This window comes from Gopherus flavomarginatus, chromosome 1 (assembly GCF_025201925.1).
Source record: "Gopherus flavomarginatus isolate rGopFla2 chromosome 1, rGopFla2.mat.asm, whole genome shotgun sequence".
Taxonomy (NCBI): Eukaryota; Metazoa; Chordata; order Testudines; family Testudinidae; genus Gopherus; species Gopherus flavomarginatus.
The window spans coordinates 335,818,439-335,845,721 of record NC_066617.1 but is presented as its reverse complement, the minus strand read 5'-3'; the positions used below and the strand labels follow the sequence as shown (position 1 = coordinate 335,845,721).

The window sequence follows — 27,283 nt, the reverse complement described above, 5'->3', positions numbered from 1 at the left end:
GGAAATGTCTTCCCCGCAGTTAGCCTGGGTAACTGGCACCCAGGTCTTAGCACCCAGACTAGCCTAGCTGCGGGATGAACAGCCACACTGCAGCATGACATCTGAATCACTACGTCCTCTTTGTGGCTGGGCTCCCATGCAGGGCCGGCTTTATGACCTGCGGAGACTGATTGGAATATTCGGCGGTGATCCAGTGCTTTGGCAGCACTTCGGCGGTGGGGGATCTGCTCCAGATTTTCTGCAGCGCCAAAGGACACCCCCCCAGCCACCAAAATGCTGCCAAAAACCCCTGGAGTAGGGCCCCCTTAGGCGCAGGGCCTGATTTTGGGGGATTGGATGAATCGGCTTAAGGCCGGCCCTGCTCCCATGTGTGTCACTAGGACCTGTGTGGGAACATACCACAGTTGGTTATGCTGCAGTAAGCTAAGCCACTCTATGAGTCTTTCCCACTGAATTCTGGAGATTTTGTCTGTTCTTTTTAGCACATGGGGGGAATTGTGGGAAGGCACTGGAGGACTGTGGGCTCTGAGTGGCTTAGCCTGCCTCCTCACTGCAAAGTGGTTTGGTAAACCCCCAGCTGGGCCAGTTAGCACGACTGAAAGCATCACCACACTGGAGTGAGAGGGTTGTGTGTGTAGATGGGAGGAGTGCTGGGGTGACATCATCCCAAGAAGAGCATGAGTTAACCCTGCAGGGAAGGCACGGGCTGTGTGATGCAATGGCTCAGGCTGACCTGTTCAGCTCAACCTGAGCAGAACAGGTGCTGAAGGGACAGCGCCCTCCCTCCCCTACCTGTACCTCCTCCAGTCCCCCAGGAACCCAGCCCTCCCCCCTGCATAACGGGGTCCGTGGGACCCCCAACCCTGCCCTTTGCCTGTGGGGATCGGCGGGACCCCAGCCCTTCTCCATCGCCACCGGGAGCCGGGGGCCCCGCCCCTCCCTGGCATCAGAGGGTGCAGCTGCTCGGGTCCGAGCCGTCCCCTCCCCCCAGCCGGCCTGCAGCGCCGATGCCCGGGATAGGGGCAGTGGGAGCGCGGTGCAGGCACCGGCCGAGGAGGAGCCCCAGGAAGGGCCCCGAGGCCGAGGCGGGCCAGGCCGGGGCCGCCATGGACGCAGCGATCTGGATCTATCAGTTCCGGCTGATCGTGCTGGGCGACTCCACCGTGGGCAAGTCCTGCCTCCTGCACCGCTTCACCGAAGGCAGCTTCCCGGGGCCGCTGCACTGCGACCCCACCGTGGGGGTGGACTTCTTCTCCCGCCTGGTGGAGATCGAGCCCGGCAAGCGGGTCAAGCTGCAGCTGTGGGACACGGCGGGGCAGGAGCGGTTCAGGTACAGGCGGCTCGTCTCGCTCCCGGCCTCCTCCCAGCGCCTCTGCCTCCCCGCCCATCCCCGCGCGACCCGGACCCCGATCCTGCCTCCCCGCCCATCCCGGCGCGGCCCGGACTCCGATCCTGCCTCCCCGCCCATCCCCGCGCGGCCCGGACCCCGCTCCTGCCTCCCCGCCCATCCCCGCGCGACCCGGACCCCGCTCCTGCCTCCTCGCCCATCCCCCTGCGGTCCGGACCCCGCTCCTGCCTCCCCGCCCATCCCCGCGCGGCCCGGACCCCCTGGCTCCCCGCCCATCCCCGCGCGGCCCGGACCCCGATCCTGGCTCCCCGCCCATCCCCATGCGGTCCGGACCCCGCTCCTGCCTCCCCGCCCATCCCCGCGCGGCCCGGACCCCGATCCTGCCTCCCCGCCCATCCCCGCGCGACCCGGACTCCGATCCTGCCTCCCCGCCCATCCCCCTGCGGTCCGGACCCCGCTCCTGCCTCCCCGCCCATCCCCGCGCGGCCCGGACCCCGATCCTGCCTCCACGCCCATCCCGGCGCGGCCCGGACCCCGATCCTGCCTCCCCGCCCATCCCCGCGCGGCCCGGACCCCGATCCTGCCTCCCCGCCCATCCCCGCGCGGCCCGGACCTCGCTCCTGCCTCCCCGCCCATCCCCGCGCGACCCGGACCCCGATCCTGCCTCCACGCCCATCCCCGCGCGGCCCGGACCCCGATCCTGCCTCCTCGCCCATCCCCATGCGGTCCGGACCCCGCTCCTGCCTCCCCGCCCATCCCCGCGCGGCCTGGACCCCGCTCCTGCTCCCTCAGCCATCCCCACGCCGCCCCAGGACCCCCTAGCTCCTGGTCCATCCCCATGCTGCCCCAGGCCCTCCCTCCTGGTTCCCTGTGCTGCCCCAGGACCCCCTGCCTCCCTGCCCATCCCTGTGCCACCCTGGGACCCCTCCCCTGCCTCCTCACGCTGCCCTGGGACCCCCTGCCTTGCCGCCCATCCCCCTGCCACCCTAGCACCACACCTGGGACCGCCAGCCTGCCCCCTCTCTTCCCCAATCACTCCTGTGCCTTCCCAGGACCAGCCCCACACCTGGAACCCCTCCATCACCCTCCTGTCTCCACAACTCACCTTGGACACACTCTGCCGCACCCTGATCCCACCTGGGCCACCCTCCTGCTGCTCCTCCCCTGCAGACTCCCCCGCATCACTCCAGGGACCATACTGTCCTCCTAGACACTGCTTTCTAGGGTCCCCACTCTCCCCGAACTGCCTGTAGCCACAGGAACTCACCTCCACCCCAATCTCCACACTCCTGTCTTTCATCACACACTTCCCATTCCAGCCACTGAGACCCCCCTCCTGTCTCTCCTCCCTCTGGAGAAGGCAAAGCCAGGCATCTCTCTTTCCCCCAAAGCACATTCTCCTCCCTTAAACCAGACTCTTGATGACCACTGTGCTTCCAGCGTGTTCCTGAGCTTGGTGGGGTTAAATTGTGACAGGGACCCTTGCAGGAGATTCATTTACACACACCATCTTCCTCCCTTGCAGATCCACCGTTCCTCTACAGCTGACAGGGCAATCTATTCCCTGGACAGGGAGACAGAGTAACCAGGGCGGCAAGTTGTATGGGCCCATGATGCCTGTGATCCAACAAGTTCAGGGCCCAGGGGCCCCGATCCTCCAATGTTCAAGGCCGAGTCTGTCCCCTGGTCCAGCCTACCGCCCCCGCACAACTTCCCCTGGAGCATCCCTACCTACACCGTGGGCTGCAGGCGGCTGCCCTGCCGCTCCACGCTAAACTCCTTCATTGGCTGCTGCCAGCTACAAAAGGGAGCAGCAGGGGCGGCAGGCTGAGGTGGTGGCACAGCTGCTGCCTGTGGAGGGAGGAGGTGCACACGTGATGGCAGCCCTCCCCCTGGCACCCTCCACAGGGGAGGCAAGGGGGCTTCCTGGACCTGAGAGGGGCCTGTCCCTTAGGAGCACATGCAGTGATGGTGCTGGGTGAGTGTGCTTCTGGAGGGACTAAGGAGGCCCCTTCCTCAGAGCTCGCTGCTGCCGGCAGAGAGAGGGCTGGGGGACTGTGGAGTCCTTCTGTCTGGCCCAAGCCCCCAAGCAGCCTGCCTGTACCCCAAACTCCTCATTCCCAGCCCTGCCCCACCTAGAACCTGCACCCCACAGCCCTCACCCTACACCCCAATCCTCTGTCCTAGCCCTGAGCCCCTCCCACACCCCAAACCCCTCATGCCGCAAGTCTGGGAGGGGAGGAAAATTAGAGCAGCGCTGGCGTGCTCAGCAGAGGAGAGCTGGGGAGGGCTCCCTGGGTGGGGTTAGCTGCTGCGGCGGGCAGGGTTAGCTGCCGTGGAGGGGGGCGGGGTTAGCTTCCGCAGGGGGGCTCCCCAGGCCAGGTTAGCTGCCATGGAGGGGGGGCTTTCAAGGGGGGGTAGCTGCTGCGAGGGGGTCTCCCCGGGTGGGTTAGCTGCCGCGGCGGGTGGGGTTAGCTGCTGCGGAGGGCGGGGCCTCTGTGGGAGGGGTGGGTGGGCATGGTTAGCTGCCATGGGGGGGCGTGGGCGGGTTTAGCTGGGGGGGTGGCGCAAGGTGGAAGTTTCGCCTGGGGCGCGAAACTTCCATGCACTGGCCCTGTGGGCACCACCAAAAATCATACAAACCTGCCACCCCGGAGATTAACCAGCAACTTTCCTGGGCTTGCATGAGTTGGAAGGGCATAAATATATTTTTGCAGAGTCAGGCCTCTCCAAGATTAGTGCTGAATTCACTGCTGATAACAACAGCCTCTTAATATTTTTCAGCTTCTTAGTATTTTCCTACAAACAAATGTAAAATATAAATACAGGTCTAATAACTAGTAGTCGCTGTATTTTGATTTTGCTGACAAAGGGCCAATATAGCCAATCAAGACTGTTAGTTGACTCAAAGGGATGTGAATAAAATACCATCTGAAATCAAATAATAGCCATCATTTAACATGATGATGCTCAGGGGATATCCAATGGTGAGTCATGTATGCCGTTGCTTTGACATTTACCCACTAGTGTATGTGTTCTCCAATACCCAGCAGATACTTACCAGAGGAAATACTGTTAAATGTGTTTTGTTTGCTAATAGACATGTCTTGACAGATGGCATACATAGAAATTATGAATGCAATTGTGCTTAGCCTTTTAAATCTATTCAAGCATGTTATAAATAGATTACTAAAATATAAACAGTATGTTGGAAACTTGTATATTTGTCCTCTGTTCATTACACTTAAATGAAGAAAACTGTAGATCATAATCAAGCTATAACCTTTGGGAGATTAGAAGATGCCAAAAGGTCTTCTTAACTTACTAGGATGCTTTTCTTGTAACAATAAAAATGACCAAGCAGTGTATAGGTCTGTTTTTCAAGTCTGCTCCAGCTCCTTTGCAGTGTCCCACTGGTGCAAAGCTACATTGAGCCTGGCTTAATACACTCCCAGAGGATTTCCCTATGTGAGGGGAATCCGTAGTATTTGTATGCCAGCCCACTGCTGGTCCCAAAGCTAGGGGACATCCCCAGAGAAAAGTACGTTTTGATGGTGTACTTGCCACCACCACCCTATTCAAATCTCTTTCTTTCTTCTACATCCTATGGTAAAACTTCTGAGAAAGGGGAGGGCTGGGGGTGTATCTGCCACTGGTGTCTTGGGATTGGGATCGGATTCTAAGTAGGCTCATGTAAACACCATTTACATTGCTGAGGAGTGTATTACTTTTCAGTTAAAGTGGCATGGTTTTTACTACCTCTGCAAAGTGGGTAAGCAAGTTGCAAGCCTGGATGGCTCCTTATACTGAGATCAGATAATACAGTGATGGATACAGTTTTATTATTATTAATTTGTTTGTATTGTGGTAGTACCAAGGGGCTGCAATCATGGACCAGGACCCCATTATGCCAGGTGCTGTCCAAAGAGAACAAAAAGATCTCTACCTTATGGCATTTACAATCTAGTGGGACAAGAACCTAGATAGACTATATTTAATGAATATAAAGTGGTTATTCACCGTGTATTTCTGACCAAGATAGGATAAGATTTCACCTAAATTAGTTCATTTCTTTGCCTACCTTTTTGCCTAAGCCTCACACTATGCCAGGGAAACTATCTTAAGAAAGTCTGTTCGTGGACTCTGAGAAAAAGTCCAAGGAGAGATGATCTATGCTCAAAGGTCATCCAAGGGGATTTAGCATGGCCTATAGTCAAGCTTGTTATGACAAATTGTTTGTACCAGAGAGACTGTGGGATGTTTTAAAGCTCATTCTACCGGAGTCTTAACATCAATAGCTTCCCTATAAATTGTTTCGATTTCTGGTACTGCCATTTGTTGCTCAATTTATTCACAAAATTATTCTGGGTTCTGAGACTCCAGCTTATGCCCAGATCAGAGAGCACTGCTTCTGTCTTTATTTAATTAAGTATTCACCAGCAAGCGTTAGCAGATAACTGCAATAGGAGGGCTAATTTACTATGTCAGGGATCTTCAGAGACAATTTTATGATAGAGGAAAAAGGGTTACTTACCAGTAAGTGCAGTTCTCAGAATTTTTTTGCCTATGCCCATCCATACCGACTCCACTTCTGTAGTGTGTCTTTGGTGAGCTAGATGAAGCTATGAGAAACCAGATTTATTAGGGGTGGTGCTTTTTATAATGGGGGTTTACAACCTCAGATCAATGGTGCTAATGTTCCAGAATGGTCATAGTATGCTTTGGAATAGTATGTTCACAGCCACATGAAGACTATAGATGCTGAAAGGCAACCATATTCTCCTTGGCCTCATTTATTCTTCCAGAACTCCGCTGGCTCAGCTTTTGAAATGCATATCTTTTATAGGTTTCAGAGTGATAGCCGTGTTAGTCTGTATCAGCAAAAACAACGAAAAGTCCTTGTGGCACCTTATAGACTAACAAATTTATTTGGTCATAAGCTTTTGTGGGCTAAGACCCACTTCATCAGATGCATGGAGTGGAACATACAGTAGGGAGATATAAATACACAGCACATGAAAAGATGGGAGTTGACTTACCAAGTGGGGGGCCAGTGCTAACGAGCCAATTCAATTAAAGTAAAAGTGGGCTGTTCTCAACAATTGACAAGAAGGGGTGGGAATCACTTTTGTAGTGCTAATGAGGCCAACGTAAGCAAGGTGGCCCATTTCAATCAGTTGACTAGAAAGTGTGAGTGTCAGCAGGGGAAAATTAGTTTTTGTAGTGACCCATCCACTCCCAGTCTTTATTCAGGCCTAATTTGATGGTGTCCAGTTTGCAGATTAATTCTAAATTCTGCAGTTTCTCATTGGAGTCTGTTTTTGATGTTTTTGTTGTTGAAGAATTGCCACTTTTAAGTCTGTTATTGAGTATCCAGGGAGATTGAAGTGTTCTCCTACTGGTTTTTGAATGTTATAATTCCTGATGTCAGATTTATGTCCATTTATTCTTTTGCGTAGAGACTGTCTGTTTTGGCCAATGTACATGGCAGAGGAGCATTGCTAGCACATGATGGCATATATCACATTGGTACCTGTGCAGGTGAACGAGCCCCTGATGGTTTGGCTGATATGGTTAGGTCCTATGATGGTGTCCCTTGAATAAATATGCGAACAATTGGCACTGTGGTTTGTTGCAAGGTTTGGTTCCTGGGTTAGTGTTTTTGTTGTGTGATGTGTAGTTGCTGGTGAGTATTTGCTTCAGGTGGGGGTGCTGTCTGTAAGCGAGGACTGGCCTGTCTCCCAAGGTCTGTGAAAGTGAGGGATCATCCTTCAGGATAGGTTGTAGATCCTTGATGATGTGCTGGAGAGGTTTTAGTTGGAGGCTGTAGGTGATGGCTAGTGGCATTCTGTTACTTTCTTTGTTGAGCCTGTCCTGTAGTACATAACTTCTGAGTACCCTTCTGGCTCTGTCAGTCTGTTTCTTCACTTCACCAGGTGGGTATTATAGTTCTAAGAACGCTTGATAGAGATTCTGTAGGTGTTTGTGTCTGTCTGAGAGATTGGAGCAAATGCGGTTGTACCTTGAAGCTTGGCTGTAGACAATGGATCATATGATATGGTCTGAATGGAAGCTGGAGGCATGTAGGTAAGTATAGCGGTCAGTAGGTTTCCGGTATAGATTGGTGTTTAAGTGACCATCGCTTATTAGCACTGTAGTATCTAGGAAGTGGATCTCTTGTGTGGACTGGTCCAGGCTGAGGTTGATGTTGGGGTGGAAATCGTTAAAATCCTGATGGAATTCCTCAAGGGCTTCCTTCCCATGGGTCCAGATGATGAAGATGTCATCAATGTAACGCAGGTAGAGTAGGGGCATTAGGGGATGAGAGCTGAGGAAGCATTGTTCTAAGTCAGCCATAAAAATGTTAGCCTACTGTGAGGCCCTGCGGGTACCCATAGCAGTCCCACTGACTTGAAGGTATAAATTGTCCCCAAATCTGAAATAGTTGTGGGTGAGGACAAAGTCACAAAATTCAGCCACCAGGTTTGGCGTGACGTTATCGGGGATACTGTTTCTGATGGCTTGTAGTCCATCTTTGTGTGGAATGTTGGTGTAGAGAGCATCTACATCCATTGTGGCTAGGATGGTGTTTTCTGGAAAATCATGAAAGGATTGTAGTTTCTGTAACAGGTTGGATCACAGAAACCCCTTTGGGACTGCCACCTGATGTGCCTAGACTACCTCTGAGCCCATTTTCCCTGCCAACTTGGGACTTCAGTACTTTCCCTTGTTTGAGCCAGACACACTTGCCTGCTGCAAACACAGATCCAAGTCTGAACCATGTCACCCACAAGCTGCAGGCTTAACTGAAAACAGCTTAAGAAGTGCTCCTGTCTCCTGCACTCAGATACCCAGCTGCTAATGGGGTCCAAACCCTAAATAAATCCATTTTACCCTGTATAAAGCTTATACAGGGTAAACTCATAAATTGTTCGCCCTCTATAACACCGATAGAGAGATATGCACAGCTGTTCGCCCTCCCCACAGGTATTAATACTTACTCTGGGTTAATTAACAAGTAAAAAGTAATTTTATTAAATACAAAAAGTGTGATTTAAGTGCTTCCAAGTAATAACAGACAGAACAAAGTAAATTACCAAACAAAATAAAATAAAACACGCAAGTCTAACCTAACAGTAGGAAACTAAATGCAGGTAAATCTCACCCTCAGAGATGTTCCAATAAGGTTCTTTGACAGACTAGCCTCCTTCTAGTCTGGATCCAGCAATCATTCACACCCCTGCAGTTACTGTCCTTTGTTCCAGTTTCTTTCAGGTGTCCTTTGGGGGTGGAGAGGCTATGTCTTGAGCCAGCTGAAGACAAAATGAAGGAGGTTCCCAGGGGCTTATATAGCCTCTGTCTTGCGGGTGGAAACCCCTCTCCCCCCTGGGTAGAATTACAGCTACGAAATGGAGTTTTGGAGTCACATTGGCAAGTCACATATCCATGCATGACTCAGTTCTTTACAGGCTGATGTCATTGTCCATATGCTAGTTTGAATGTCCCCAGGAAAGCTCAGATGTGGATTGGCGTCTATCAAGGTCCCTTGTTAGTCAAGTACTCCCAATTACTTGAATAACGCCTTCCCACTATATGACCAGATTTAGTTGCTTCCTACAGCAAACACTTTAAATACAAGCATAGAGCCAACACTCATAACTTCAGATATAAAAATGATATATGCATATGAATAGGATGAATACATTCAGTAGAACAAAACCTTTGCAAAGATATGTTACATGGCATATTTAGCATAAAACATATTCCATTTATGCCATATTTACATTCATAAGCATATTTCTGTAAAGCATTACGGGGTGCAACATCACAGTTTCCTCAGGAAGTCAGTGGTGTCTTAAAGATAGCTGGGAGTGCTGGTAGGGTAGGGCCTGAGGAGAGAGTCTACACAGCCAGACAAATCTACTGTCAGGATACCAGTGCCTGAGATGATGGTGCATCCAGGATTCCCAGGTTTATGTATCTTGGGTAGCAAATAGAATACTCCTGGTCAGGGCTCTAGGGGTGTGTCTGTGTAGATTTGTTCCTGTGTTTCTTCAGGGAGTTTCTTGAGCAGATAGTGTAGTTTATTTTGGTAACCCTCAGTGGGATCAGAGGATAATGGCCTGTAGAATGTGGTGTCAGAGTTCCCTAGTATAGTTAATCTCTTACGAAGGTTTTTGAACATTTTATTAATGTTAGCATTCTTCTTTCAACACACACACACATCCCAGCTTTACTTATTTCAGGTATAAAGAAGAGGTACTGACAGAGATCCAGGTGTCAAAGAGGAGACACTAAGACATATTGATAAAGTAACAAGACACCAAGGCTTGATGACCTTTATATAATAGAATGTAAATTTGGCACTCCTATTTACTCTCTTATAATACAAGAACAAAGGGCTATTAAATTAGATTGTAAGATGTCACATTTAAAACTGATAAAATAAATACTTTTTTACACAGTGCATAATTAACCTGTGTAGCTCACTGTCACAAGATATCATTGAAGCCAAGTGCTTAGGCTTGGTGAGCAAACAGTTTTTGTACTGATTTAACTACCGTACTTTGATTAGAGGTGTATATTTTTAATCAAATTAGTTAAATCAGTACAAATCATAGTGTAGATGAAGCTATTTTGGTATAAAGGTGTCTTACATCAGTATAGTTTGTTATTCGTCCCTACACAAATAAGCTATATCAATGTTAGCACCATTTACCAGTATAACTGTGTCCACATTAAGGACACTTCAACTGTATAAACAAGCCCTTGGTAATATCTTTTAAAGTATTAGACATTTACATGGCTAATAAGAACATCCATAGTAATATCAGATAGGACAAAACATTATAAAGGATATAAGCTTCATGCTTCAACTCATAAATTAACTTCTGATTGACACAGGTTAGGAAAAACTTTCCCTCTAGGCAGATTTTTTCCATAGTTGTCCATCACAGAGTTTCTTGCACCTTTCTTTGAAGCATCTCATACTGGCCACCGTCAGAGATAGGAACTAGACTAATGGACCACTGATGTAATCCAGTATGGCATACCCTGTGTTCCTATCACATTCTTTGTAGCTCTGCATTCTGTTTCTGCAACATGGAGCTTCTAAAGAGGAAGTTGGTTATGGAAGGAGATTTTAGGTAAGCAGATCCAACAGGTGAGTCAGAATGTGATTCTGAATTGGGAGCCGATCTTATTATTTGCACAAAATTTGCAAACATGAGTGACTGAAGTTAGTCAGGCTCCTGAATCCATTTTTAAGTACTAAAACCATGGCCTGGTTTTCAAAGAAGATGAGCAATCTCAGTTCCCATTGAAGTGACACTGTACCGTAGTATATTTGTCTACACATTAAAGCAAAAAAATAAACTTCCAGGTTAAGTGAGAGGAAACTTTGAACAATCTGTATGTGAAACTCACATGAATCCAGACTGGATAGTTTTTTCACATGACCTTCTCACATGTTAACACATTTGTTTTTTTCCTATGTATGACTGAATGCAAAGGTACCTCATAGGAACAAATAATTTGCCATTTGCAATGTCAGGACAGAATTGAAGAGAGAATGGATTGGTTGCCAGTTTGACTGGGTAGTGCTTATTACCTGGCTGGTTCAGTAGTGAGTAGGTAGTGTGGACTTTAAATTATTTTTTCAGCCGTCCCTGGCGCTAACCCACGTTGATTACTCTTATGTAATGAGCTGCAGACATACATGCCATGGGGTGAATTAAAGACAGAGATTGAACTTGAATTTAGCTTGCCTTGTTGCTCTTAGTTTTTCAGATGTTTACAATTATACATGGAGTTTTTAATATAGATTAAATATAAATTGTGTGAAAGGCTATACCTTTGTTATGGAGGTAATGGTAAAGGCTCCGCAGTTAGGGTCAAAATAGATTATCATCCCCAAACTCACAGCACTTCCTCTATGAGTAAAGAATGAATTTTCCATTCACATACAAGTAAATCCGTAAATCAGTTTGAGTTCAAATTAATTAAAAACTGAGTCCTTTAAGAAATTTAGCAAGTGTCAATCTTTTCTTTGTTCTGAATTATCTTAATAATGGAATAACACAGACTCTTCAACTTTCCATATAATTAAAATGAATTGTAATCTTGCGCATAAGCTATATTTGAAAAAAAATAGATTGAAATTAAACTAAGTTATTCATGATTGTTGTATTTAATTATTATGATTATATAGACTACAGACGGGCTCAGGTAACTTTTAAGTGGGGCCATTGTGACTACAGAGGTAAATCAACCAATTACCACCCTTCTTCTACAGCTAATTTGCATGCAATAAGTCTATTGGCTGTAATGAGCCAGTGGTATGAAGCAGACTGGACAGTGTGTCAAGAATTTTCATTGGTTGATTATTTGACCCAATTATCACTGCTCCCTAAAGTTTCTTTGCCTGCATACTAGCTTGGGCATCTCTGTGTGAAAGTCTCCCCATAGCACTGCTGCCTCAGCTCCACTAAAGCATCAAGCCAGACCTTCTGGGGAAACTGAGGGAGGAGTGCATGGGGAGCCCTTAAACCCCAGAGTCATTGGGATTCTGGCACTGGGCTCCCCAAACCTACTCTCATATTTTGCCTGTCTCATTAAGACCATCCTCTAACTCATACATCAATAAGAAATTAAGGGTCAGAGTCATCTGTGAAGTTTGACTGGTTTGCACTGATCTGATGCAAAGCAGCTGTACAGCTATCTTAACTGGCTAGTGCACACTGGCTGTTTTGCTCTGCACTAATGTACCAGTGAATTTGCCCATAAAAGGTCATTTTTTAAAATTATTTACGGTTAATATTACATATCATCAAATCATTAGAAATTTCACATGGTCAATTTTGCTTTAGGTTTCTTGTTTAATGTTGTTTGAAATTTTTAATAACTTTTAAATACCATGGAAATTCCAAGACTGAAAACTACATTTTGATGCACATAAGTTGAGAGTGTATATCAGTAGCTTAAGGGTAAAAACATTGCATAGATGTTGTAATTATCCCAAAACTATGCATTACAAAGCCAGGATATTATATTAATGCATTATGCTTTGTAAAACATGGTTTTGGAATAACTATACCATCCCTGTAATTTTTTAATTGATTGATATGTACTCTCATATTTAACTCCATTATAATATACATCTCTACCTCGATATAACGCTGTCCTTGGGAGCTAAAAAATCTTACTGCATTAGAGGTGAAAACGTGTTATATCGAACTTGCTTTGATCCACTGGAGTGCGCAGTCCTGCGCCCCCAGGAGCAGTGCTTTACCGCTTTATATCCGAATTCGTGTTATATCCGGTCGTGTTATATCTTGGGCTGGGAATAAAAATAATTCTCTTTCTAAATTAGATAAAGGTAAAGCTTTCGTTTGGAAAGTTTCTTTCATTTTAGTAAAAATCAGTGAGATCAAAATCAGAAAGAAACTGATGGCTAAATAAGCATCACTCTAAAATGAGCATCACTCTAAAAATACAGTTTGATTTGATTCATATAGTCTCTAATTTATTTTCAGAAACAGTTGTCCAGTGAATAATATCTTATCATTGCTTTCATTTAGAATGACTGTCAGGGACTTATTTTTTAACCTAATTACTCAGTTTAATCTAAAATCATGTCTGAAGTAAACAATTTCCTCCTTCATTAAAGCCAGTTTAATCAGGATTAATTAACCTACAGAAGGATTCCTCTAAATGAGAAGTCATAATTTCAATAAGCATTTTAGAATCTACATTCAACAATATACTCTCAATTAAAACAAAAGAGTGTGAAATTATTATTCTTTGGAGGGTCAGTTTGCTGCATGATTTTCTGACGGAGCAATCTCATTTTCAACAGGAAACTGTTGTAGAATATAGAATTATTTTGTGGGCCTTGTAATTATAGAATTCAGGATCAAAGCCATCTGGTTCTGGTTTAATATCTGCTGTAGCTTATTTAATCTATTGAACAGGCAGATACTTATTAAGATTTATTTGAACATGTTCTGTTCAACAAAGATCAACTTTCTCAAAAAAACCCTGCCTTTTTGTTGAAAAGTGTTGTATGAAGATTACAAATGTATTATTGATAGCTTTGATACAAACTCTCTTGTTGCATATCTGAAATGATAGCAGTTCTTTCAAGAATCTGATATCCTTTAGTTAACATGGTTTATCTGGGGATGGGGGTTTTTTTTGTTTTTTTTTTTTTTTGAAGATAGAATGTTTTACTATAATAAGCAAAAGTGCAAATGGTTCATAGATTTCATAACCTGTAACTGGTTTATATGGAGCAGAGAATAAATATAACATTGTTTTTTCTAAATGATTTTTAGACTCAAGTTTAGTAACTCTCCTAAACTTGGTTTGATTCACATTTTGCAAATCTTTGTGATATCATGACTCTAATATAATAATCTAGTAAGAGGGAAATACTGTATATTTTATTTTCTCTTTTACAATAAACTTCTTTTAGGTCTGATATTGTAGCACTTATTTGCACATTGCTAGTGATATCAATGGGTGTTTTGCTTATGAACTGCATCATGCTGTTCATAATTATTGTGATGGTGGTCAGACAGTGGTGGCACAAGAAGAATGTCTGAGATGTAATTAAGCTCTTTTCCTTTAAGGTTGGGCAGGACAGAGTGAGTTGAGAAATAAATTTAATACCATTGAAAAATACTGAAAGATTTTCCCTTAATATTAGTAAGGACCAAATTCTGCCCTTTCATGTGGTTTCATAGAATCTATAGCTGAAAGACCTAATGTGCATCATCTAGTCCATGCACTTTCATCACTACATGTTAGAGGATAGTGTGAATGAGAACCACTGAAGTCAGAGATAAAATGCATCTACTAAGTCACTGAGGCCCAGCTCCTCAAAGGTATTTAGGAGACTAACTCCCATTGAGTTGAATAGGAGTTAGGCACCTAAATAACTTTGAGGATCTGGGTCATAGTTCATTTCCCAGCCAATGCTGGAATGTTCCCCAAAGTGTATTTTTCTAGCGTTTGCTCAGTCTAGTTTTAAAAATCTCAAGTCTGGGGTCTTCCATGACTTTTTTTGGAGTGACTGTTCAACAGCCTAATAGATCTTAGTGCTAGGAAGATTTTTCCTGATTTTCAGCCTCAATTTCCTACTTCTTAATTTTATCTCATCACTCATAATTATACTTTCATGTAATACACTACTCTAAATAATTGCTGTCCTTAAGTTTAAACCTCTTCAAATATTTGTAGACAGTATTTCCACACATATCTGCCCTCCTTAACTGTCACTTAATCAAGCTATACCCATCTAAATCATTTTTTAAAAAATCTTTCCTCATGTGTTATTTTCTCCAACCCACCTCTTTTGCTGTTTTCTGAACTCCCTCAAGTTTATCAGGTTCTTTTTAATAATGAGATCTGAAAATGAAAGATTTATTTGAGTTATGATTGTACCAAAAGATAGAAACTATTCTCTCCCTTATATGATGCCACTTCTTACGTAGTCCAAAATTACAGTTGCCTTTTTTAATCATTTGTTTATTTTGCAGAACTGTTTTTAGTCAATTAAACAAATAATACAGGCCAGATTCTTAGGTGGTGTAAATCAACATTGCTATAGTGAAGCCATGGAGCTACACTGATATACAGCTGAGAATCAGGTCCTGTGTATGTAAAACACACAGGTGTACATGAGGTATTATTTAAAGACAAATAGACAGTTCATGGATATTTGATGTCACATAATTCTATATAAGAAAGTATGGTACTTGTATAGCATTATTCCAGTATAAACCAATATCTAATTTTTTGTCCCCTATTGCTTATATCACTGTCTGCATTACTGTTTTCAAGGATTTTCTTCAGATTGCTTGCATCATTTACATTGTTCCAAGTTAAATCTCATTTTGGTGGCAATATTTCTAGTCTCTCTAGATCCATTTCAATTATTTCTTATGTCCTTGCTTGCATTTGCAGTTCAATCCAAAGCATCATCTGAAAATTTCAGCAACATGCTAGTTATGCCCTCTTCTAAATCATCAGTGAAAATACTGAGTAAGACAGAGCCTGACACAGATCCTTTAGACACTTCACACAAAGTATTATCTACCCTCTATTTATGGTTCTTCAGCCAGTTTTCAGCAACGTCATTTTTCAGATCCAAGCCAATTTGAATTAATATTGAGGGTAAGTTTCCATTTGCTTCACTTTAGAACTGCGCGCACACACACACACACACTCTCATATATCCACAATAGAATTTGGCCCTAAGATATTGGAATAGATCAGTCCAAAATATTAGGGTAAACAATTAGTCTTACCCTAGTATACAGCTGCTACCCCTTCAAATGCAACTTGCTGTGACTACCAGAATTTAATTATCCCAGGATTCACGTACACAACTGCAACATCATTATTTGAGTTTGTTATACCATTATGTTCAAATTGCAATAAAAAACTATACAGGTTATAAACTGAACAGTTAAGGAGGGTTACTGCCATAGAAAAATATGTTATCAAGTAGGATTTACCCTGATCCAAACTATTTTAGCAGCATCCTCAGAGGTCATCATAGAATCATAGGACTGGAAGTGACCCCAAGAGGTTATCTAGTCCAATCCCCTGCACTCATGGCAGGGCTAAAGCATTGTTTAGACTAGGGGTGGCCAACCTGTGGCTCTGAAGCCACATGTGGCTCTTCAGAAGTTAATATGCAGCTCCTTGTATAGGCACCGACTCCAGGACTGGAGCTAAAGATGCCAACTTTCCAATGTGCCGGAGGTGCTCACTGCTCAACCCCTGGCTCTGCCACAGGTACTGTCCCCACTCCATCCCTTCCCGCCCCCTTCTCTGAGCCTGCCATGCCCTCGCTCCACCCCCGAAGAGCCTCCTGCACGCCAGGAGACAGCTGATCAGGAGGTGTGGGGACGGAGGGGGAGGCGCTGATCGGCAGGGCTGGGAGGGGTGGGTGACTCTGGGAGCGGAGGAGATTGCTGATGAGTGGGCTGCTGACATATTACTGTGGCTCTTTGGAAATGTATATTGGTAAATTCTGCCTCCTTCTCAGGCTCATGTTGGCCACCCCTGATCTAGACCATCCCTGGCAGGTGTTTGGCTAACCTGCTCTTAAAAATCTCTAATGATGGAAAGATTCCACAACAACCCTAGGAAATTTATTTCAGTGCTTAACCACCCTGACAGGAAGTTTTTCCTAATGTCCAAACTAAACCTCCCTTGCTGCAAGTTAAGTCCATTGCTTCTTGTCCTATCCTCAGGGGTTAAGAAGAACAATTTTTCTCCCTCCTCCTTGTAACAACCTTTTATGTACTTGAAAATTGTTATCATGTCCCCTCTCAGTCTTCTCTTTCCCAGACTAAACAAACCCATTTTTTTCAATCTTCCCTCATAGGTCATGTTTTCTAGACCTTTAATCATTTTTGTTGCTCTTCTCTGGACTTTCTCCAATTTGTCCACATCTTTCCTGAAATGTGGCTCCCAGAACGGGACACAATACTCCAGTTGAGACCTAATCAGCCCGGAACAGAGCTGAAGAATTACTTCTCATTTCACAGTATATTGAAGGCCCATGACAGATGATGTTAGAGGAATATTAATTAAAAAACTAGAGAAATATATAATTAACATGGCATACATTAAAAGGATTTAAAACTGGCTAACTAATAGGTCTCAAAATGGAATTGTAAATGGTGAATCAGCATTGAGCGAATGTGTTTCTAGTGGGGTCCTACAGGCCTCTGTTCTTGACCCTACACTATTGAACATTTTTATTGATGACCTGAAAGAAAACATAAAATCATCACGGATAAAATTTGCAGATGCCACAAAAACTGGGAGAGTGGTAGATACTGAAGAGGTTAGGCTCACTGATACAGAGCTGTCTGGATTGCTTGTTAAACTGGGATCAATGTGGTTTAATACTGCTAAATGTAAATCAATATGTCTAGGAACAAACAATGTATGCCAGACTTACACAATGGGGAACTCTATCCTGGGAATCAGTGACTCTGAAAAAGAGTTCGGGGTTGTGATGAATAATCAGCTGAACTTGAGCTCCCAGTGTGAAGCTGTGGCCAAAATCCATTATCAGAGGAATATCAAGTAGGAGTAGAGATGTTATTTTACCTCTGTATTGGGCACTGGTGCAATCACTGCTGGAATATGCGTCCTGTTCTTACGTTCACAATTCAGGAAGGATGTTGATAAATGGAAAAGGTTCAAAGAAGAGTCACGACAATGATTGAAGGATTGGAAAACACACTTTATAGTGATAGACTCAAGGACCTGAGGTTATTTAGTTTAACAAAAGAGAAGGTTAGGGGGTAACTTGATTACAATTTATAGGTACCTGCTGAAGAACAGATATTTGATAATGAGGTCTTCAATCTAGCAGAGAAAGATTAAACGCGATCTGCTGGCTAGAAGTTGAAGCTAGACAAATTCAGACTGGAAATAAGGCCTATATTTTTAACAGAGAGGGTAATTAACCATTGGAACAATTTACCAAAGGTTACGTTGGAGTCTCCTTTGAAAACAAGATTGCATATTTTTCTAAAAGATATGCTCTAGGAATTATTTTTGGGAAGTTCTCTGGCCTATGCTATACAAACTAGATGATCACGATGGTCCCTTCTGGCCTCGGAATCAATTACAGATGGCTAGAGCCCGAATGCTGAATGTCTCGTTCCAAGCCTGAGTGATTGTAGCATAAAGAATTTTGGAAGCCCTGTGCCATAGATAGGCAAGAGATAAAGAAAGGTTCTTTGTCAGAGCTGTAATAAGTGCATTTGTCCCTCTGATTTGTTTTTGGCCAGTGTTACAGAACTTCCTTTCTTGGTCTTGTGATATATTTAAAACTGTTAAAATTGTAAAATATCACCTTCAGTTGTCAAGGGCTTTCCTGATCCTGCTTGTAAGATGTGGAGCTCTGTAGGAAAGTGTGCCATCTGGGTCAGTCTGTGCAGAGAGCCAGCCTAGAGCAAGGTGGGTGACTTGTGCCTCTTTGCTTTAGGGAGCATCTGCTTTGTCTCCCTCTGTTTTTGATTTTGGCAAGTTACAGTTCAGGATTCTAAGAAATAAAGTAGTGTTGTGTTGCAGCCTTCCAGAAAGAGTGTTTTATTTTTCTAACTTCTCTCTTCGTTTGCCATGAACATAACAAGTCTTATTGCTGCTGATCTCAACAGGCATGATTATCTGCACAGAGTTTAATATCAAGGAATTGGTTTGAGAGGAGATTACAATAAGTATACTTGTCTATGGCAAAGTTAAGCTCCAATTCTGTCAACACTGTTCCATGTGCTTAATTGTAGAACTATTCACATGAGCAGAGTTAAGTCTATGCATGAGTGTTTGCAGGCCGGGCCGTCCCTAAGGAGGTACAAGGTCCGGGACAAATCGGCCACCCTGCTAGTCTCCTCGCCGTCTGCCTGGCACACCTGCCCACCCAGCCGCTGCTTGCCTCCTCATCCCCCCACCCACCATTCTCCTTCTTGCCATCTGCCCACCTCCCCGCTAGTCTCCTCTCCATCTGTCCGGCGTGCCCCGCCCCTGCCCGACCACTGACCTGCCACTCGCCTGCCTCCTCACCCCCCTCCTGCCTGTCCGCCTGCCGCTCGCTTCCTTCCCCACCTCCGCCGCTCGCCTCCCCATTTGCCTCCTCACTTGAATACCAGGACAAATGGTGTCCTGATCATACTTTAGTCAGGACGTGGGACAAAGGGCTAAATATCAGAGCAGTCCCAATTTTATCAAAGTGCGGGACCCCCCCAAAGTGCAGGGCTGTGGCGGTCGCCCTGATTCACCCTACCCAAGGGACAGCTCTGTTTGCAGGATCAGAGTCTTATCTTTAAAAAAAATTTAGTGGTGAATGCTGTAATTCTTTTTTCTTGAATATGTGCAACATTGTAATTTTTTACCAGAAGTGCCTCTTTCCAGACTGAATCTGCATCCAAAGCTGATATCAGAGATGTTGAGTCCAAAGATGCTGCATGCAGTGACAGCTTTTGGCTTTAAGAAAATATGGACAATGAACATGATCAAAGACAACTTCAGTAAATAAATTCTGGCTCATGAAAAAGAACAAATGTGTATTTTGTGAAGAGATGGTAACAAGTAAAGAATGTACTGCTTCCCTGAAATATTAACTTGAGAAATGTAATTACATTCCCTTTAAACTCTTGTTTTTCCCCCCTTCTCTCTTTACTTTTCAGATCAATAACACGATCTTATTACCGCAATTCTGTTGGCGGCTTACTGGTGTTTGACATCACAAACCGGCGATCTTTTGAACATGTGAAAGACTGGCTAGAAGAAGCTAAAATGCATGTACAGCCATTTCAAATTGTGTTTCTGTTAGTTGGACATAAATGTGATTTAGTATCACAGCGTCAGGTGACAAGAGAAGAAGCTGAAAAACTTTCATCTGCCTGTGGTATGAAATACATAGAAACCTCAGCAAAAGATGCCACAAATGTTGAAGAATCCTTTACGATTCTGACCCGAGACATATATGAACTTGTAAAGAAAGGAAAAATTTCTATACAGGATGGATGGGAAGGTGTTAAAAGTGGCTTTGTTCCAAATGTTGTCCATTCATCAGAGGAGGCTGTAAAGCCTAGAAGACGATGCATCTGCTGAACTCATAGCATGCCAAAGGCATATCAGGTGTTTAGAGAATGATACCAACATAAATAACATCATTCTGAAGACATAATAGATCATGATGTAGCTGAATCACCAAAATATAATTCATTTTTGTATCATTTTGTCTAATTCATAACTTCATAACATTTAAAGTGCTTTTTTCCCACAGAACAATAACTTTGAGCAGTCTTCAAGAAAATAAATTAGATATTGCTTAAGGAAAAATATGTGCTAAGTAGCAAGATGATGAGAAAGTGCAATAATCATCATGGTAGCATCCTTTATGGGCTTTGTATTTTGAACAGAGTTTAAAATCAAGCTCTTGTATATAAGCTAAGTGCTGATAAGCTCGTTGCTCCAAATCATCCTGCCTCCATTTTGGGATAAAAAATATTATAACCTGTACTTTTTTAATTGTGATTCTTCATTCATGAAGAATGGATTTGCTAAAAGACAGCTAAGATTTAGAGCACTGTCGAATTTCATAATATAAATCACTTTGAAGAAAGCAGACTGAAAGATTGCTCCATCAGCAAACACTTTTGTTATGACTGTGAATACAAGCCTTACTAAAGAAAAAGAATGTATTTGAGAAGACTAATATATTTATATACTAAAACAGGGAATAGAAGAAATGAAGTTTAGTATGAAATATTTTCTGAATCACCAGTGTAACTAGATGTAATACAACAAAGGGTATAGCCATTATTCTAGATGCATAGAAAATAGGTTTTCCAACTACTAGAAGCTAGATACCAAGAAGATAATTTAAAATTTGTGAAGTGTAAAATTTTTGTTAAAATAGGAGTTGCTTTAGGCAAGTACGATGGTTGTGTATTTTAAGGAATCAGTTTACACTTCTGAACTATAATAATTAATTCATCCATGAAAATATTTATCACAGTTGATAACCTAATATTTATTGGGCCAGATCCTCAGCTGGGATAATTGGCATAAAGTTATGCCAATTACACAAGCTGAAGATCTTGCCCACTAGCTTTAGAGAATAATTCTGATTCTGACTAGGAGTAAGATTCAAGAAAATATTTAGGGCTATGTCCTAAGGGGACTCCTGCCCTGAATATGGAGAAAATAGGGATTGGTTTATTCTCAGCCACTTTTTGTCAAATTGTGGTCCACAGAATGAAAGGTTCTGAGAATCTAGCAGTTGGGAATTGGCATGCTGGGAGGGGAGAGAGTCCATAAGAGGATTTCACTCTTAAGAGGTAGACATAGAATGAAAAAAGTTGGAGTATCCCTGTTCTAAGAAAACAAAGAACACTGAATCTTAAACTAAGAAATTTGACCCAGCAAACCTGCTGCATTTTAACTGACCTTGGGCTCACCTTCGTAACTACCTATGGGCATAACAATACTTGCTTTGTGCAGAATATTTCTCTATGTGTCACTTATATGCCAAGTACCCCGATGTCACTTGTATCCTGGTGGCAAAACAGATGGATGGCGATGAGCGCTTACCTCTGAATCAACTGCACTAAAAATCCCTTGACTTCAAATGGCATTGAACTGAACTCTTCAAGGGCCTTATTCCCATTTATATTAAGGCCCCTTTATGCTGGCAGAATGATATAAAGGGACGTTAGCATAAATGGGAATCTGGCCTAAGATTCTAGTGCCATACTATCAGGGGCTGCTCTAGACATTTCGCTGCCCCAAGCATGGCGTCATGCCGCGGGGGGCGCTCTGCCGGTCGCCGGTCCCGCGGCTCTGGTGGACCTCCCACAGGCGTGCCTGCGGAGGGTCCTCTGGTCCCGCGACTTCGAGAGGACCCTTCGCAGGTATGCCACCGAAGGCTGCCTGCCTGCCGCCCTCCAGGCTACTGGCAGAGCGCCCCCCGCGGCATGCCGCCTCAAGCACGCGCTTGGCATGCTGGGGCCTGGAGCCGCCCCTGCATACTATAGCAGTTAACATAAATCTGCTGTGTGCCATGAACCAAACTATTCCTGTGTATTACATGCTGCTAGAGGCAAGGGGCCTGATTCTCCACTGACTTTCACCTTTTAGAGCTTGTCAGTACAAACACTTAGTTTACAGCTAGCTGAGGTGGTGCAGCACGTTAAGGGTATGTCTACACTGCAAAGAAAACCCCATGGCATCGAGTCTGAGAGCCCAAGTCAACTGCCTCAGGCTTGCGGGACTCAGGCTGCAGGGCTAAAAATAGCAGCTTATCATTTGGGCTGGTGCCATGCCCCCCGCTTTTTAACATGGGTGTAGTTTGGGGGGGCAGGGTTGGTCTCGGGCTTACAGTTTGGAGAGGCAATACTGCCACCAAGCGCAGCCCATGCCAGCGCCACTCCGCACCTGCATGAGGCTTGCAGTTTGGGGGGGCAACGCTGCTCCCTGCTACCCAAAATATGAGCATGTTAAAATAGGGGAGTGCATAGCCCCCTGCTTCCAGCATCGCCCTCCCACTGTTACAAAGGTTCCAGGGCCCTTGCTTATAGGTCTCAAAATATTTCCTCATAGCTTATAAGAGAGACAGCAAAGTCCAATGGCTAAAGCATCAGACTGATAGTGAGGAGACCTGAATTCTGACTCATTGTGTAACCATGGGCAAGTCGCTTGAGCTCTGTGCTTCAGTTTCCTCCTCTCTAAAATCGGAATGATAATTCTTACTCACCTTTGCAAAGCTGTTGAGATCTAGCATGACTATAAACCCTTGGGGGCAGGGACCCTTTTACCTGTGTGATTGTACAGCACCTGTCACAATGGAGCCTGGAGACTATGGCTTCTACCACAATGCAAATAGTTACACAGATGAAAAGAGCTATGTAAGTGCTAAGTATCATTATTTTAAGTCTACATTTAATTGCATGCATCCCCAGCTCAAAGTTGTTCATTTGTAAAAAAAAGATTCCTGAATGCCCTGGAGTCAACACACTTTTCTTTCTATGTGGAAGATTTTTGGTGTGGGAACGTTGGGGAAATGTTGGGGAAATGCACAGACTAATGAAACAATCATCTGAATACAGCCTTAATGATCTCTGTTGGGAATGTTGTAGTCTTCAGTTAATTATGATGGGAAGGAGGATTTAACCAGTTTTGACTGTGTGAGGAATTGCCATAGCCAATAAAACCAGAAAGGATTTACAATGCATTTTAAAGTATTGTGCACATATTCATCTTATTTGTAGCGCCTATAACTGTAGAGTAATGTGTAAATTCCAACATTGCATATCTAGATAACATATTAAAATGATACAGTACCGTCTCACTACACACGTTTAATAGAAGTCTCTGCTGTATAGCTGACTTGATGAAATGTATGAACTTGCTATTATGTTTTGCAGTGCAATATCTAAGTAACAGCTTGAGCACGTTGTAGATATCTGATTATATCTTAATGCACCTTAATTCCTTTTTCAAGAAAGTTTAAACATAATCACTTGAAACTAATAGTGGAGCTTAATATTGTTCTTTATAGCTCATTTTGCCTGCCAAATTAAAATATAGAAATGGTAGAGGGAAAAATAATCCTTTATAAATTAAGTATTTTTTCTGAAGTATTTTACGTATGGTAAGTCCCATTTATGGATAAGTAGAATCCTAAAAACAAGTCTGTCTGCATTTGGATTCCAGTGTCCACTAATGCAGTGGTTCTCAACCAGAGGTACACAGAGGTCTTCCAGGGGGCACGTCAACTCATCTAGATACTTGCCTAGTTTTACAACAGGCTACATAAAAAGCACTAGCAAGGTCAGTAGAAACTAAAATTTCATACAGACAATGACTTGTTTATACTGCTCTGTATACTATAGACTGAAATGTAAGTACAATATTTATATTCCAATCATTTTACTTTATAATTATATGGGGAAGATGAGAAAGTAAGCAATTGTTCAGTAATAGTTTGCTGTTACACTTTTGTATTTTTAAGTCTGATTTTGTAAGCAAGTAGTTTTTAAGTGGTGTGAAACTTGGGGGTACGCAAGACAAATCAGACCCCTGAAAAGGGGTACAGTAGTCTGGAAAGGTTGAGAGCCACTGATCTAACAAAATTCTGGCATCCAAAACTTTGGTTTGTGTCCCACCACTGCAATTTTAAAAATGTTATTAGAGCTTTAAGATGTTTGAAAATTTGCTAGTGAAGAAAAATAATCTTGCTCTGCTCACTGAAATGCTTTAAACAGTAGAGTTCTTCAGATAACTGTGGCTTACAGTGTGCCCCAAGTGGCAGCACGTAGCTTAGGAGCAGATCAGAGAATGAATTGTGACTCAAATTTAGTCAGTTTGACCCCTGCTCCCCAACCCTCTGAAAGGAAGGGCAGCATAACACTTAGACTCTTTTCCTGATGCAGCTTGCTCCCCACTGTGCATCCAGCCAGTCACTCTGGCTGGCAGGTGGAAAGAACAGAGCCTGGGCTCCTCTCACTCTCCACTTCTTGCCATCCTTGCTCTCCCACAGGAGCTGGAGCCATGGCCTAAGCAGCCCTTATTCAGCCATACAGGGAAGAAAGGGGTGGAGGGGCAGGGCTAAGTCCCCTGCATGTAAGAGCTGTGACAATCTAGCCAAAATGTTTTAAAATATTTTACAAAACCACATAGGACAATTGTTAATAGTTAAGATTCTTCTTGCTGGTTTTGCAGAGACACTCTTTTAAATAATTTCATGGAACACTGTTCCCACAACAAAATATTTGAATGTAGTAATATTTACAATTCCTAATTATCAAAAACCCACGAGTTAACACCACAGTAGTCTGACAGTAATGATTGTGAATTTCAAAGGAACAGGTACTATCCTTTTTGGAATTGAATCTATACATATTCATTTCAGAGACTGTGTACTACAAAATAATAAAGGTTGTAACCAAATTATTTGTACAATTATATAAACCAATTTAAAAGAATTAGTTGCTATGATTTGCACAACAAAATAAAGAGATTATGAATGTGCTAGAAGAAAAATCTGATTGCTTGTCAGCGATTCTTTATTATTTATTTATTTATTTATATTGCAGTAGCACCTTGAGTCCTAGTCATGGACCTGGCTAACGGGATAATGAATAGTATTGCCAATTTCTGAAAGTGTTTAGAAATAGGAGTATTTGTGTTGAATGCCACATTCAGCTGTCCATCCACTTAGGAGAAAAAAAACTTCCAAAAGCATATCTCATTAGTATACCTACACTTTTGATTGGCTCAAAATGCTTAAACTTTAAAAGTGTGGTTCTCTGAAAAATGACTATATAAATATGGCATTCTCTTACTCAGCAATTCTTTCCTCAGCACGAAGGCTCTAACACATCTAAAACAGAGCATTAAATTCTATTTTGTGTGCATCAACAACAGAATTATTCACTAAATTACAATTGCTGCGCAAATCTGTTGAAGGCAGAGGTTGCAAAAATGTCACTGGGGCCATAATACGAAGACAATATTACACAGGTGTAATTGAAGACATAATTTGGCCCACAGTACATTTATTACTGGTGACAAAACGTGAGAAGGAAAATACCTAACCTGACTCTCAGATTCCAGGTTCCTTTTGTGGGGCAGGGATGGCAGTTAGAAAAACGTCCTTTTTACATATAAACTAGGGACATTTGATGTGGAGCCACTGAGACCACAGGCGCCAACTTTCTAATGTGCCAGGGGGTGCTTGATCCTGGTCCTGCCCCAACACTACCCCTTCCCCCACAGCCCCACCCCCACCTTGCCTCTTCCCACCCCATGCCACCCCTGCCCATAGGCATGGGAATTAGGGTTGTGGGGGATGCTGCATCACCCCCAGCCTCCCCACTGTCAGCCCCTTGCCCGGGTCCCGGATGCCACCCCGCATCAGGGTCCTGGCTGCTGTCCCCACACCAAGGGCTCTGAGGGCACACCACGACTGGGGATCTGCTGCCACCCTGCACCCAGGGCTTTGCTCCTGGCCTCAGCTCTGGGAGGGCAAGAGGGGGTGGACAAGGGTAAGGGGGCTGGCTTTCAGCACCTCCACTATTAAAAATGTTTCAATGCCATTGCCTTGCCTTGCCTCCTCCTGCCCCCTCCTCCAAGCACACCCTGCCCTCACTCCCACCCACCCCCCGCACTCCTGCATGCCACAGAACAGCTGATTGCAGCGGAAAGTGCTGAGAGAGAGGGAGAGGTGCTGATCTGGGGGCTGCCGGTGGGTGCTCAGCACCCACCATGTTTTTTCCCGTGTGTGCTCCAGCCCTGGAGCACCCACGGAGTCAGCACCAGTGACTGAGACACAATGAACATATTGCTCCACACAAACATCTTTTTCATCAAAATATTTTTGTTGCAGGCGCAAGGGAACAGTGAAATCAAAATCTCACAAGAATAAAAAATGCTGTAATACTCACTCACACTGGAAATACCAACTCCAGCACACACAAGCAAGACTCAACTTCCTGCTAAACCAGGTCAGCTACAACAACATAATAACATGCCACACAACAACTGCACGCTAAGATAAAGATACAGCACAATTTAGTGGTGGAGGTACTGCCTACAGTAATCATTACAGCTTTCCCCTTTCTAGTTGAATAAGAATTTAAATAGTAATTTCAGTGAAACTGGGCAATCTGTCTCTCCCCGTCCGCTCCACCCCTCCCAAATTTCCTATTGGTCTGTCTGCTCAAGTCCTATATTCAGTCAATGAATCATCACTAGTAGCTGGATCTAGATTATCAGCAAGTGCAGGAGTCATGTCCTTTTGGTCAGTCCTATCCACTGTGTCTGCTGAACCCTGCAGCGTGTTGAGATCCCAAGGACAGCCTGGCAATTCTTCCTCCACAACTGGTCTCCCACCATGAGCCACAGGAACCTGCTAAGGTACTTCCAAACCATCTTCTGCATCCCTTTGGGATGGTGGTTGAGCATCTTCAATGTTTGTCCTCCCCTTTCTGTCAGTGAATCTGTGCACCAGTTCTCAATGTGCTACAAAGGGAAGAGCTTTCGCTTCTAGTATTATCAGCAAGGATAAGTTGTTTAGGTTTTTTTAATTACCATGCAAGGTCCCATCCAAAAAGGAGTAAATCTGGGATTTTTTTCGGTTGTGTAGCCACACCTTCTCTCCTTCCTGGATGGGCACATGGTTCTCCTCTTTCCTGACTCCTGTGTTTCCTGCTTATCTGTACCTCCACCATCTGGAATGCTGCCCTCAGGTCACTGATATAAGACACTGCAGGGGCATACGGAGGCTTTTGGGGGCCCAGGGCAAAACCTGAAACTGAGCCTTCAAAAAATTACCATGGAGACAAATGAGTTTAAGAAGAATACTCCAAAATATCATGAAAGCAAAGGTGCAAAAAC

The 27,283-nt window shown here is 44.1% G+C and overlaps 1 protein-coding gene across 1 annotated transcript; it reads left to right on the top strand.

The window, feature by feature from the left end:
- The first annotated feature begins 1,007 nt into the window (after positions 1–1,007).
- On the top strand, positions 1,008–21,699 carry RAB39A (RAB39A, member RAS oncogene family). The gene is made up of 2 exons (XM_050928453.1): positions 1,008–1,330; positions 19,567–21,699. The coding sequence occupies exons 1-2, from the start codon at positions 1,008–1,010 to the stop codon at positions 19,991–19,993; spliced, it is 750 nt and encodes a 249-aa protein (XP_050784410.1). The 3' UTR covers positions 19,994–21,699.
- The last annotated feature ends 5,584 nt before the right edge of the window (positions 21,700–27,283 follow it).